Source organism: Fundulus heteroclitus, chromosome 3, assembly GCF_011125445.2.
Source record: "Fundulus heteroclitus isolate FHET01 chromosome 3, MU-UCD_Fhet_4.1, whole genome shotgun sequence".
Classification (NCBI taxonomy): domain Eukaryota; kingdom Metazoa; phylum Chordata; class Actinopteri; order Cyprinodontiformes; family Fundulidae; genus Fundulus; species Fundulus heteroclitus.
Window position 1 is genome coordinate 28,521,768 of NC_046363.1, and position 14,133 is coordinate 28,535,900.

A 14,133-nucleotide genomic window follows, 5' to 3' on the forward strand; every position below is an offset into this window, starting at 1 on the left:
GTCATCGTATACAAGGAGAATAAGCCCAAACGTTCACATACAAGTATTTTACAGCCAATTTATTATCGATTATGTAGTTTCCAGGTGGTACTGAAATGTGTGGCTCCAGAATGCTGCTAAAAGTTCACTCTTCAGAAACACGGAGCGACTGAAGGACTGAACAGACGAGAAAAAAAACATTTTCTCCCCACTTTCTCATTGTAATAAAAAAAAAAACAGGTTTTGTTGTGCAGAGATACTGTAAATCTCACCACGATGAGATAATGACTCTTGTGTTCTCATGATGACAAAACAATTTTCTCATTATTATGAGAAAACCACACAGAAAAAGTAGATATCTATGGTGGGAATAGGCGCCACTGGCTTCCTGTAGTTGTTCATGTGGCAACGCTCAGATGTTCTTCCCGTAATCCTAGTCCAATAAGGCCCACAACAGACAGTTGTGTCTGTTCTGGAGGAATCACCAGTTTTTTTTTTTTTTTTTTGTTTTTTTTTTTACAATCTGTTTGTCACAGAACACCCCACACCTCCTCAAAGGCGGAGCACATTTTGGCACAGGTCAGAGCTGCCGACAGGGGGTAGTTACTTATGGAGACCGTCTGCTCGGTGTAGTCCACTTTCACCTGACAAGAACACAAAAACACAACATTGGTTTCACGGAGGAAATATTGGGAGACCTTGAAACAGACCGCGTCTGTATCCTCTCCTCACCGAGCCGTGTGCAAACGCCCCGATCACCACCGCCGCGGGGCCCTCTGGCACCACGGTGCGAGCGTTGACGGCCTCGCCGGCAGAGAAGGAGGTGGCGATGCGCGGGCAGCCGGGGGGCAGGTGGTCAGACACCGGATTTTTAATCATCTTCAACAGCTTCTGAGGACCATCAGCGGCTCTGACGCTCAGCTTGTGCAGCAGCTGAACTTTAGTGTTGGAGAGACGAAACGGCAGTCAGAGAGACGGACAGAAAATCGGGCTGTAAACGTACACAGCGCCTTGCAAAAGTCTTCATGCCCCTTCAAACTGTACCACGCTTGGTTATGCTATAACTACAACCTTTTATGCATTTTACTTAGATTTTGTGTGCTTGACCAACAAAAAGCAATGCCCAACTGTTAGGTGAAAAGGGGAAATGATGCAATAGGGTCCATCCATGTGTAATGTAATCTCTGTATGACTACGGGTGTTCCCTGAAGGTTCATTAGAGAACATTAGCGTTCAACCGGCAACACGAAGATCAAGGAAAACAGCTGATAGGTCAGGGAGAAAGCTGTGGAGAGGTTTAAAACAGGGTTAGGTTATAAAACAATGTCTCACAGTGACAAGCTGAGCAAGAAGAGCATTAATCAGTGAGTTAGCCTATAGGGCCATGGTAACTCAGGGGGGGGAGCAGTAGAGAAGCACAGCTCGGGTGGATTACTCAGTTATTATGCACCGCTTTGTGTTGGTCTCCCACACAAAATACATTTGAGTTTCTAGCTTCAATGTAGGAAAGGTTCAAGGGGCATAAAAACTTTTTTCAAGCCACTGTTGAAAACAAATAAACAAAAAAAAAAAAAAAAAAAGAAGGAAAACCCATACCAATTAAGCCACAGAAGCGGTTGAAAGTTCTTGGGATGCGGGTCTGCGGGTTGATCTCTATCAAGGCGTTTTTCTCTGTGTGGATGTAAACCTGCAACAGGCCTGCCCTGTTCAGCGGACTGTCCATCAGCATGAGCAGACACTGTAATTAAGCACATTGAGGCACAGGTTGTTTCCAAAAAACCTTGATCAGAGACATACCTTATGATGCATAAATATACAGAAACACAGAAAATAAATATATCAAACGAAGGATCATGTTTTTGAGACAAGTTTTCTTCAAGATCTCTGGATTTCTAATCAGACTTGAAATGTTTAAAACGGGAGGAGGGTTGGGCCTTATTCCCGCTCATATTTCAGAATAAACAGAGACATAAAAAGCTGCTCAGAGTGATCTGTGCTTACCTGGTGTGTGATATCTGGTCTAATGTGTCCAGGGTCTCTGCCACTTTTGATGATAATGTTTTTGTGCTGGTCGCAGTTTAACAACTCAAACGTTTTCCCAACCTGAGAGATAGCAGACAAAACAACAACCATGGTCAGTATTAAATCCGTTCACGGTGTCAGCTGGTGATGGATGCCTGCTGGGCGGATGTGGAGGTAATTAACAGCAGCGTTATTCTCTAACCTTCACAGTTTCTAGCGATGCTCCCTCCAGAATAACAATGAGCCTCCTTTCTGCCATTCGATCATGGAGGCTGAGTCTGCCTGATTTTGCTGCTTTTGGCTCATATTCATCCAAATGTTCCAGACCACGCTTGTTCGCAGATGCCATGGCGACTTGTTGAGTCGCAGAAAGATGACGTCGGCACAAAAGCCCACACGGAGACGTTTTAAAAAATATAAATAAATATATATATAAACTACCCAACGTAATGGGTTGTTATTACTTAATCTATTTTTTTTGTCATTAATGATAAGTAAGAGCTGTTATAACTTTGGTAAAGTAAACCTAAAAATATTCGAATGCCACGCAAGATTACCACGTCATTTTTGTGCGCCGGATGTTCTCCCGCAACGTGTTGAAGAGAATTCACGTGTGGAAACCTGAAAGTCTCAAGTCAAAAAGCATCGATTTGTTGGTGAGTATTGGTGTATAATGTAGTTACGCTTGTTTGTGGAGCTAGTAGTCCTCGTAGTTTCTCTGAGACAATTTAAATGCCCAACTAGAGAAGTCCTTGCTTATAAAAAAAAGGGTCGTTAGTCTGTAATCGCAGTCGTTTGCCAATGTGAAGCTTGGTGTTAGCTCATTCGTCTCATAGGTTTTCTGCTTCGTAGAGGTATATCTAGCAGCAAACAAAACAGTCAAGTAAGTAACTCAGGTTATCATTCTCAGATTTAAACGAGAAACGTTTTTGTTTGTGTCTGCACTCATTAAAATAAACGAAGGTATTCACGGGTCTTAAGATTTGTCTGCTGTTGTCTCTGGGTTTACGCTGGCAAAGCCCATTGGTGTAGTTTTTAAAATTTTATATACATCTACCATTTATGTGTGCATATCAAAATTGTATATGTCAATTATATATATATATATATATATATATATATATATATATATATATATATATATATATATACAGTTGCAGAATTTACACCTTAAACTAGCAGTTTTCAGCCATTTATGATGACAAATTGATATCTTTAAATATGAGAAATAACAACTTGGCCAAATAAGGTAGATGTTACTGTCTCTGTAACAATAACAACAAAACGGATTAGGAAAGATCAAGAATAAACAGTCTTTATTATCATTATGTACCCTTAATGGAATTTGATTGCGACATCGGTCCAGTCTTAGGGCTGTGCGATTTTTGCCAAAAAAATCAAAATTAAAATTTATTTCAACCATAATTGTGATTTACATTTAGTTTTTTTCTTCTTCATTAACCTCAAGCAACAAAAATACCCAGTAGATAAAGCTGTCTTATTAAACAAAGACTGTTTTTAGCAAGAAATTGAACTGGTTTTTCAATGATCAGAATATTCTTATTGAAAAGAATAGCTTGTTGAGTTGGACATCAACCCTTGTTGAATATAGAGTATAAAGTGCAACAAACAAACAAGTCTAGGTTTTGAACAGTTTGACCAGTACTTAATGCTATGGTGAGATCCCTGAAAGTTTCTGGTAATAAAAAAAAGGATGATTATATAAACTCTAAAACATTTAATAAAATTACATTATCTCTCACTGCTGCAACTCTCTTCCCTTCCATGTGGAGGCAAAGCCACTTTAAACATATTTCCGGCAACTAAAGGACGCGTCTTATCCTTTAATTGCTAGGTAACCAAAAATTGCAGATCTCTGCGATTTGGAATTTGTGTTTTTTAAAATTGCAATTATCTTGTAAATGCAGTTAGTTGTCCAGCCCTACTCATAATTCACATAACACAGCCAAATCAAAGACATCCACGGAAAAATGAAGAATGAGCATTTATAGAGAAGACCCTCAGAAATTAATCTATGATAGCTCTGCAGCAGCTTGTCACCAAAGGAGCTCTCCATGCTGTAACTGTGTTATACAGGGGGTACAAAGCAATGTTCAAAACTGATCTTGGTGCATTACTGCAGGTTACGTTCTAAAGTTGAAGCCCTCTCCTTTCAGACCTAATATGACAAATTATTTCCTGTTAATTTTCTGTAAGATCCGTCATTTTCATAGATTTGTTCTAATATCAGTATAATGGTACAGTTTTGCTTTATTTGTGCACATTGTCCCTACTTTTTCCATTTCCAGACTTTAGCTCAAAATCATGGGTCGTAAGCTAGATCCCACCAACAAGGTGAAGAGGGGGCCGGGTAAGAAAGCCAGAAAGCAGAAGGGAGCAGAAGTTGAGTTGGCCAGCTTTATCACAGAAGGTAAGCATCTATTTCTTAATTTTTAATTAAAACAAAGTCCTGCCCTAAAAACCCAAATGAGTCTGCTGGCTGCTTTAACTTCTGGTTGTGTGTAACATAGCCAACATGTATAACATTGTCTTTGCAGAAGATACAGGACCAAAACGTTTGTCAAGTAGAGCCAGAAAAAGGTAACAGGCGAGCTGTCTGGTCAGCTTTCAGTACATCGACAGTGTTTCAAAGGTGTTTAGTAACGTTTGCATTTTTTTTCAGAGCCGCTAAGAGAGTTCAGAACGTGAAAAAGCCAGAAGTCACCGCTGAGAAGCAACCAAAAAAAGGTAAAGGCCTCAATCTGAATCACTGTGTGTGACATGTTTCAAAAATATTAATAAACCTTTCAGCATCAAGGACATTTTCTATGTGCCTTTGGAGTTATTGAACACAAAGTAAGCTGTCTGAAGTCCTTTCTACATGAACAAAGATGTGTTTTCTAATTTTAAGCTGCATTTGAACCCCTCATCCAACTGCAAATTCAATCATTGTGAAAAACTGATATTCAAAGTGGATATTTTTAAAAACTAACCATTTAGACTTGATATCAGGAAATTAACAATGGCATAGATGGCCATTTAAAGCATGCCTTTTTGTGTTAAAATCCATCAACAACAATTAAAACCATTATGCTTCTCACATCTGTTTATTCTTCACTTTATTTTGATAATGGAAAGACAGTCAGGAAAAAGCAAGCGGCGGTGAAATGACAAACTGTAAGAAGCGCAAATAAATCGTTTCTATTACGTTTATTGTTGAAACAGCCATATTGAATATTATACTCGGTTCAGCTCTGTCACCTCCGACCTTCCCAACATTCAACAATCTGGTGATCTTGATATGTTTCCAAGTGGAAACCCAGGATATGTGACAAACAGAATGCACAATAAAAACACGAAAAATCAAAGCCGAAAGCAATCTGCTCATGGCTCAAGTAATGCTAGGCTAAAAATTCTCCCAAAACATAAAAATTTTACTACTCATTTAAACTATTAAAAAAAGGTTGGTGTAATATACAAAAAAGGTTCGTGCAGTATACAAGAATCTGTTTAAAAAGAAAGGACACACATTTTTTTGTTCATTTAAATTAACGAGACAATATTTTGACCAAAAACAATAATTGCATTAAACACTTTCTGTTTTTGCACATTTATAGAAGTAGTTTTTATTTATTTATCTCTGTCTCAGGTTTTTATTGAAAATGTTTGTTTGCCATTGTTTCTGTCCAAAGGATACAGCGATGACAACAGTAAATGGTTGAAACCCATCAAGAGGAAGCGCAAAATTGATGAAGCTGAAAGTGAGGATGACAGCGAGGAGCAGTGGGAAGACGAGGAGGAAGAGGAAGAGCAGGTGCTTCCGCAAAAGAAAGGCGGAAAAGGGCAAGAAAAGAAAAGTGCAGAATTGGGATTGAAGAACCTGGATGATGATGATGAAGCAGCTGATGATGATGATGATGATGATGATGAAGAAATGGTTGACGACTATGGTGCTGATGATGATGATGATGATGATGATGGCAGTGGAGAGGAAGAAAAGGTGGAGGAGGACAGTGACGGAGACGACGTATGTAATTTACCTCACATCTTTTAATTAGGAAAGAAATTTACTAAAGTTGTAATTTAAAAGCGTATCTTTAATTCAGCTATTGCACTATAACTGTTAGATGTTTTCCACATGACACTTTAATTTTTCTTATCCTTCGTGTTACTTTAGATCTTAATTTCTGTCTGAAATCTTGAAGGTAGTCAAAATCTGCAGGTCCCTTTTTTTCCCCTTCAGGGGTTCCTCGAGTTTCACGGCCAAATATCGAATTTGTCCTCAGGCCATTAGATCAGAAACCTAACTCTGCTCAGACTGGAAGGATTAGGTTTTATAGTTGTGACAAATCCATAGATGAACTTCTTTAATTCTTTGATTTGACCCACTTTAGCTTCTTCCCATTGAACGTGCTGCAAAAAAAGAGAAAAAGCTGAAGGAATCCATGGCTCTAAGCAGTGATGATGATGATGACGATGATGATGAAATGGAGGAGGACGACGGTGATGACGATGAGCAGAAGTCAGATGCGGACATGGATGAGGAGGACGCTATCCAAACTAACACGGATGATGTGGATAACTTCAGGTTACCCTCTGCTGAGGAGAGTGAGAAGGAGGGTGAGTCTGGCTTCAGTAAATAAATCGACAGGAAAAGTTCTGCAGATGATCAAACCTTCACGTTCCGCCTGTGTTTTCAGGTGTCCTGTCTGTGGACCTGAAGACAGTCCATCAGAGAATAAAGGACAACATCGACGTCCTCTGTAACTTCTCGGCAAAAAGGGAGGAGGGGAAAGACAGGGCGGAGTACCTCTCTCTCCTGAAGAAAGATCTCTGTACTTATTACAGCTACAACGACTTCCTCATTGAGAAACTGATGGACATCTTCCCTCTCTCAGAGGTCTGTTTCTGGTTTCATGTCTGCAACCTCATGATTCACTAAAGGTTTCAGGTGTCAGCTAGAAAAATAAGTCATTTTCTTTGCTCCCGGCAGCTTGTTGACTTCCTTGAAGCCAATGAGATCCAGAGACCGGTCACAATTCGAACAAACACGCTGAAAACAAGGAGGCGGGACCTTGCACAGGTAATTTCTTTAGGATATCGACACTAAATTAACCTGCCAATATTGATCTCTTTGTATATTAATGTAAATTACGCGTCAGATATACAGGACAGGGTCTGCCTTTCAGGAAAATTCATGCCCTTTGGACCTTTTTACGTTTTGTCATGTTACAGCCTTAAACCTCGATGGATTTTATGTGATAAACTAACACAAGTACCACAGAAAATGACCAGTTTCCTGTATTGGCTCTCCTTAATCAGTACTTTATAGAACCACTTTTTGCTGCTATTGCATCTGGAAGTCTTTTGGAGTACATCTCTACTTCACTTCTGCAGAGAAACCTTTGGCCGTTCTTCTTTGCAAAACAGCTAAAACTCAGTCAAATTGGAAGGAGAGCATATTTAAATCAGTTTTTTTAATTTTGCAACAGATTTTTCTCCTTGGAAAAAGTTCAAGGGCTATGAATAAAGGATCCACAAAATATCGGCATTACCAGCTGTATTGTGCGATGCTGGTAATTTTGTTTAACACATCTGTATCTGTCCCATAAGAAAAACTGGGCCTATATCAACAACCGGTGTTTATTTCCATCTTTTTGCTGTTTGTGTTTCGGGTGGAGATGATCGGGGGTCGGTTATGAGGTATTTGATGGCGGCTGTAACAGATTGTAGTGTTGCAGTGCAGGATTATGGGCTGTTTAACTGGGCCAGAGAAGCAATGTTAACGGCGTGGTTGATTTATCGCTGTGTTGAAAGGGAGGGGAAATCATTTTGATATTAATAAAAATCTCTTACCGGCTATAACAACAATAATATCAGATATCGACATTACTCCTGATTTTTAAATCAGTGCAATCTGTGGTATGAATACTTTAGCAGATTACTGAAAGTAGTTAAAAGCATCTAATATCCAAGCGGCGTTTTGGCTTTTCTTGACTCACATGTGCTTTTGGTTCCTGTTGAGGATAGACAGATTATAGTTGAGGCCCTTTTTAGGAAAATGCCAAGATTTACGAAATGTATAAGCAGTTTAATACATTGACAAAAGTTTTATTGGGAAGTTCTTTTTGATCATGTACGCAATACAGGTCCTACATCGATGTGTAAATAGGTTGCTGTTTTTCTTCTGTTTAACTTGGATATTTATTATTTACCTGACTATGCCATATTAACAATAATTGTGCAATTCTCTGGTTTTATTTTTACTTTTATTTTGGCCTTTTTTGATATTTTTTGATTCATTCTGTTGCTTTAGAACTCACTTTAGATTAGATTAGGTTGTTTTATTACTGATTTAGTGTGTTACTCTGTGTTTTTTATAGTATTTTTTTTTTTTTTTTACCACTGTCATGCCCAAATTTCCCCATTGTGAGGCAACAAGTAATTTTTCTTATCTTAACTCCATTTATACCAAGTAAAATTTTTTTTTATTTTTTATTTGTCCTCATTTAGGCTTTGATCAACCGGGGAGTAAACCTGGACCCACTGGGGAAATGGTCTAAAGTGGGTTTGGTCATCTACGACTCCTCAGTGCCTGTCGGTACGTTTCGCTTCATCGTGTTAACTCTTAATTTATGCCTTGAAGGTTTTCCAGGGAAGCATATCTGAGCCACAAGAGTTTCAATTGTGGTGTTTTGCTTAAATCCAGGTGCAACCCCAGAGTATCTGGCCGGTCACTACATGCTGCAGGGAGCCTCCAGCTTCCTTCCTGTGATGGCGCTCTCTCCACAGGAGGGGGAGCTGGTGTTGGACATGAGCTCGGCTCCTGGAGGAAAGACTTCTTATATGGGTACTAGGTTTTGTGTTTACTCTTGTCCGCTAATGTCTCGCAAAAATGAGTACACCCCTCATATTTTTGTAACTTATTTTATTATATATTTTCCATTGGACAACACTGTGGTTATGACACATTGATACAATGTAAACTAGTCTGCGCCAGCTTGTTTAACAGTGTAAATTTGCTGTCCACAAAAAATTTGAGGGGACAGCAGATTTACACCGTTAATACAAGCTGTACACTGACTAGTTTACATTATATCAATGTGTCCTATCTTCAATGTTATCCCATGAAAAGATATAATTAGGGCTGGGCAACGATTAAAATATTTAATCGCGATTAATCGCATAATTTGCCTGATTAATCGCGATTAATCGCATTGTATTTACAAACTCCAAGAATTAATTCAAAAGTAGTGTAAAGAGCACTTTTAATGTTCTGCTGCCATATGAACAAAAGCGTTGTAACATTTTTAGCACTTATCAGTAACACATATTTAGTGTAAAGCTCAACTTAAACATGTAAAACAAAAAATAGCAATAATAATGAATTAAAGCTTATTGCCACTGACAGGGAATTCTCTTTATTGGGAAAAAATCTACCGAAAACAGGCAATTTCTGAGGTAACAGCAGGGAGCAGCATTACCATTTTATGTTCAATACCAAAGTTTAACTTGGCAGTGATTACAACTAACTTCCGTCCGTCCGTCCGTCCGTTGTCTTCCGCTTATCCGGGGTCGGGTCGCGGGGGTAGCAGCTTCAGTAGGGAGGCCCAGACGTCCCTCTCCCCGGCCACTTGGGCCAGCTCCTCAGGAGGAATCCCAAGGCGTTCCCAGGCCAGCCGGGAGACAGAGTCCCTCCAGCGTGTCCTGGGTCTTCCCCTGGGTCTCCTCCCGGTGGGAGGAACAACTAACTTGTTTCTGTCATATTCGATGCTGGAAGAACTTTAAACTGAAATGCTTGCTAACTCGATATGCTTGCGTTGCTTGCGTTTATTTGACGTTGACACGCGGTTTTTTGTTGTTGCTTTCTCGCGTGCATATAGTGAATGGCTGGGAAAAACAGGCAAAAACACATGGATACTTTGAAATGCGAAGCGACTTCACCAATGGCGTCTAAGCAGACTCCGCTCCGCACAAAACTTGTTCCGGCCGCCAACTCACCGCCTCGCCTCGCCTAAGCTCGCTCGCGGTACCTGCGGGAAACACCGCCTTCCGCATGTCGGCTTTGTTTTTTTCCGGCCAGCACCTTTCTTACTCTGAATCCGAGGCTTGGCTGACAGCGAGGTTATTGGCGCATTATCGCCACCTACTGTTCTGATTCAAACCCCTATACCGCAGCAACAGACCTTCACAAAATAAAAGCATGTGAGCAACATGCGTTAACGCGCGTTAAAGAAAATATCGCCGTTAATAGTCTAATGAGTTAACGCGAAATTAACGCGTTAACTTGCCCAGCCCTAGATATAATAAAATATTTAAGATGTACTCACCTTTGTGACTTACTGTATGTGGTGAAAGCTAAAAGTTAATTTCCATGTGCACACGTTTAGCTCAGCTGATGAGAAACACAGGAGTGATCGTAGCCAATGATGCCAACGCTGAAAGACTGAAGAGCGTGGTTGGAAACCTTCACCGCCTCGGCGTCACCAACGCTGTGGTCTGCAACTACGATGGCAGACAGTTCCCAAAGGTGACCTCATTTCAAATACATGTTTCCAAGATGTGTTTGGTTTAGATAAATGCCTCGACTGTTGATAATTACCGAACTGTGGGCGTTTATCCTGCAGGTAATGGGAGGCTTTGACAGAGTGCTGCTTGATGCACCGTGCTCCGGCACTGGAGTCATTGCAAAAGATCCAGCTGTGAAGACCAGTAAGGTAAAACATCACAGGTCGTTGCTCTACAGACACCATTTCAGTGGAATCTTATTTGTGTATTAATTATTTTTCCCTCCTAATCCTGTTTTTCTATTAGAACGAAGCAGATATCCTGCGCTCTGCTCATCTGCAGAAAGAACTGCTTTTATCAGCCATTGACTCTGTAAATGCCACATCTACATCTGGAGGATACCTGGTCTACTGCACATGCTCAATAACGGTATGTCTTAACGCAACATGGGGTTTATGCAGGACTGCAGTTGAGCCAAAGTTTGATTTAAGGTTGTTAGAAACGGCACAGCCTAGTCTAGAAATCAACTATTTATCAAGCCTAAAATCTATGTAATCCTGTGATATGAAGGATCTTTTCTGTCCGAAAGTAAACCGTGTTGGCTCAAGATCTAGAGAGCTATCCACACCCTAAGGTCTGAAGATAATTATTGAAAAACATAAAGGAAATATTTTTATATGGATGGGAAACTGTTTATCCAGAACACGTTTTAGATTTTGCTAGAATATTTCTAGCCTCGTGAGACCATCCTGATCTCGCGAGCTTTCAAGGTTTCACTCGCAGATCAGTCTGGATACTCTCCGTTGAAGAAAATTTGGAGCCGTTCACCAAACGAACGTCCAATCAGCGTTGGCTTTGAGGCGGGTTGAGGTGTGACGCAACGGGAAGCGCGACAGTTCAGTCTAAACAACATGGCGGCTTCAGCCGATGAAACTAGCGTTAGCGTGGCTATCGAGCAAGTTTTATCAGAATTACAGAGTATTTCTTTGCTGAGCTAACGAGCCTTTACCTGCAGCAGCAAGAGTAGCTTGGCTTGTGGTTGTGTTTTCGTCGTCGCTCTGTTACGAGCGACGATGAATCTGATTGGTTTATTTGGCCCGTCTATCACCAACATAGGCCAATCAGCTAACCAGTATTTTCGCCCCTTCCCAAAATTACTTCAACGGAAGGTTTCCAGATGGATATGCGGAGCAAATCTATCTGGCGGAGTCAGGTAAGAATATTTCAGCTTTGAGGAAAACTTGCTTTATGCAATTAAAAAACGTTTTCCATAAATACACAGCTTAGATTTAGAGTAACTTGGTTCACATTCACAAAAAGACAAAAACAGCTGCAGTTTGTCAATGTGAACGCTGTAAAAATTAGGCGTGTACAACCCTGGATTCATGTGTTTTTATAGAAGTTATGTTGATATTGGGTTAGGTCATTGGGATTTAACTTTGTTTATGTAAATGCAAAAAAACTTGACAATGTTATCTGTGGCGTGGTGAATTTTAATATTTAATTCTTTAATTATTTTACATGTCTTCTAAATTCGGTGTTCCTTCAGCATTTTTGTGCCATTATCCCCTATTCAAAATGCCCGTTTTGAATACCATACCAACTACCAACTTTATTTATGAAGCACTTTATACACCGACAGGACCAAAGTGCTGTACACAATCATAAAATACAATGCAATTATGAAATAGAAAGGATCAAATATAAAATATACCCTATAGTGGTAGAATACACTACCACTGCGATTGTTTTATGTTAACATCAAGTGTTTTTATTCTAGGTGAAGATTTTTCACCTAGAAGTAAACAATTTCGGTACATGGGAAGAAATTAAATAAAACTTTTAACTGCTTTGCACAAAAAGAAATGATCTGAGTCTTTGTTTGCCCATTTTTTTTTACCCGCCCAGGCGCCGATAAACTCCCACTGAAAAGTCTGTTTGATTGCTAAAACTGGCATTTAAGGAGGGGAAAAAACTCAGGAAACATGCACGTAGAGCTTAAAATGAAGTAACCTCCAATTGTCGGCTGATGATAAAAGCTATAGTTTCAGTTTTTAACCAAATATATATTTGAGAAAAAAATGTTTAGCCAATGGTCTGACCTTTAGCAACAGTCACAGTTCCTAAAGCTTTATTTTCCTCAGATATATAGACTAAAAACCAAAATGTAAAAGGTTAGATTGGTGTAGTGCTACTATCTGTCTACTGGGTGGACGTCCTCTGTTTATACATGTTTGTGCTCATTTTGTTTGTGTGGCTGTTTGTCCTTACCTGAACTTTGATAGTAACCCCGTCTGTTTCCTACCAGGTGGAGGAGAATGAGTGGGTGGTGGACTACGCTTTGAAGAAAAGGAACGTCAAACTAGTCCCAACAGGACTTGATTTTGGGAAGGAAGGCTTCACCAGGTAATGAAAATAACTCCGTTCTCACAACGCATTCCTATTTAGTGAATAGCAAACGATGTGATCATTAAACAGAGAAATAAAAAATGTCCCCCCTCTTAGCTTCAAGAAATTTAGATTCCATCCTTCCCTGCGACTGACGCGCCGTTTTTACCCACATTCCCACAACATGGATGGATTTTTTGTGGCCAAATTTAAGAAGTTCTCTAATGTAATCCCATCTGCTTCGGTTGGAAAAGGTAACTTCTTCTCAAAGCTCAGTCTAGGTCAAAACATTTGCTACCGTTACGTGTTATGTTGACGAAACTCTTCATTTTGATAATTACAGAAGACGAGAAAAAAGAGGGTGCTGAGGCTATAGAAGCTACAGACTCTCCTAAGGACAAACCGTCCAAAGGCAAAACGGCCAAGGAAACGGTCCCGGCAAAGACGGATGCCGTAAAGCAAAAAGCCAAAACTAACGGAACAGCAGCAGCTAAGAAATCAGCAAACGTCAAAACTAAAGGACAGCAGAACTCGCAGACTGGACCAAAGAAGGCAAAGATTGCCAAAATGGATGGAGAGACTGTGAAGAAAGCCCAGGGGAAGAACCCTGCAATGAAGACCCCCGAGCAGAAAAACGCATCAAAAACTGTCAAAAAAGATGGAAGCAGGTTTGAGAAAAAGCAAACCAAAAAGGGCAAATCGCCCTTGAAGATGAAGAACAGGATGGGAAAGAATAAATTCAAGAAGATGAAGCATAAGTTGCAAAAAAACAAATAAAGGATGACGTGTAAACTGAAATATTTTGGATCACATAGAAACTTTGTAAAGCTAATGAAATATCTGACTCTACTTCTCTACGTTTTAAATAATGTTTTGGTTAGTGTGCTCTGTTGTTTCAGAGCAGTATGTTAGATATGCCATGGCTGTGTGCTGATGGCCTTGATTCATTTTTTTTGTTTTTAGAAGATTCATTATTGTTTGTTGGTTTGATTCAGGTGAGTGTAAACCTCATTTCTGATCAACTTAAATAAATCTTCTAAGGCCTTTTTTTAATTGTCTGGTTTTAATCACTTTAATATGTTAGAAAAAAACATTTCTATAATATAACAGTGTAAAACCTTTAGCTGAGTATCATATCAAACATTTTTTTATAATATAAACTTTCTCAGCCTCTTAAGTCATCAAAAACTTTTTTTTAAGCCTAACTTTGTCTTAAACATCCCTGGCAAGACATTG

The 14,133-nt window shown here is 39.7% G+C and overlaps 2 protein-coding genes across 2 annotated transcripts; one reads left to right on the forward strand and one right to left on the reverse strand.

Moving 5' to 3' along the window:
* Positions 1 to 44: 44 nt before the first annotated feature.
* On the reverse strand, positions 45 to 2,387 carry emg1 (EMG1 N1-specific pseudouridine methyltransferase). Its single transcript, XM_036135127.1, has 5 exons — positions 2,204 to 2,387; positions 1,981 to 2,082; positions 1,576 to 1,717; positions 712 to 917; positions 45 to 623 (listed from the first exon to the last, which is right to left on the reverse strand). Exons 1-5 carry the CDS (start codon positions 2,348 to 2,350, stop codon positions 510 to 512), a joined length of 711 nt encoding a protein of 236 aa, XP_035991020.1. The 5' UTR covers positions 2,351 to 2,387; the 3' UTR covers positions 45 to 509.
* Positions 2,388 to 2,552: 165 nt separating this feature from the next.
* Positions 2,553 to 13,945, forward strand: nop2 (NOP2 nucleolar protein homolog (yeast)). The gene is made up of 16 exons (XM_036135125.1): positions 2,553 to 2,657; positions 4,311 to 4,432; positions 4,560 to 4,602; positions 4,685 to 4,749; positions 5,694 to 6,028; positions 6,396 to 6,621; positions 6,702 to 6,901; positions 6,995 to 7,084; positions 8,515 to 8,602; positions 8,711 to 8,851; positions 10,392 to 10,531; positions 10,629 to 10,718; positions 10,816 to 10,938; positions 12,818 to 12,915; positions 13,015 to 13,151; positions 13,241 to 13,945. The coding sequence occupies exons 2-16, from the start codon at positions 4,327 to 4,329 to the stop codon at positions 13,672 to 13,674; spliced, it is 2,316 nt and encodes a 771-aa protein (XP_035991018.1). The 5' UTR covers positions 2,553 to 2,657; positions 4,311 to 4,326; the 3' UTR covers positions 13,675 to 13,945.
* The last annotated feature ends 188 nt before the right edge of the window (positions 13,946 to 14,133 follow it).

What these genes read in the sequence shown, in the direction of transcription:
- emg1 (XM_036135127.1), bottom strand. Translation starts at nt 2,350, where the DNA reads ATGGCATCTGCGAACAAGCGTGGTCTGGAACATTTGGATGAATATGAG. An exon ending in CATCGCTAGAAACTGTGAAG is followed by an intron (nt 2,083 to 2,203) that starts GTTAGAGAATAA and finishes GCTATCTCTCAG; the next exon opens with GTTGGGAAAACGTTTGAGTT. An exon ending in GACCAGATATCACACACCAG is followed by an intron (nt 1,718 to 1,980) that starts GTAAGCACAGAT and finishes GCTTAATTACAG; the next exon opens with TGTCTGCTCATGCTGATGGA.
- nop2 (XM_036135125.1), top strand. Translation starts at nt 4,327, where the DNA reads ATGGGTCGTAAGCTAGATCCCACCAACAAGGTGAAGAGGGGGCCGGGT. An exon ending in CGACTCCTCAGTGCCTGTCG is followed by an intron (nt 8,603 to 8,710) that starts GTACGTTTCGCT and finishes GCTTAAATCCAG; the next exon opens with GTGCAACCCCAGAGTATCTG. An exon ending in ATCTGCTTCGGTTGGAAAAG is followed by an intron (nt 13,152 to 13,240) that starts GTAACTTCTTCT and finishes TGATAATTACAG; the next exon opens with AAGACGAGAAAAAAGAGGGT.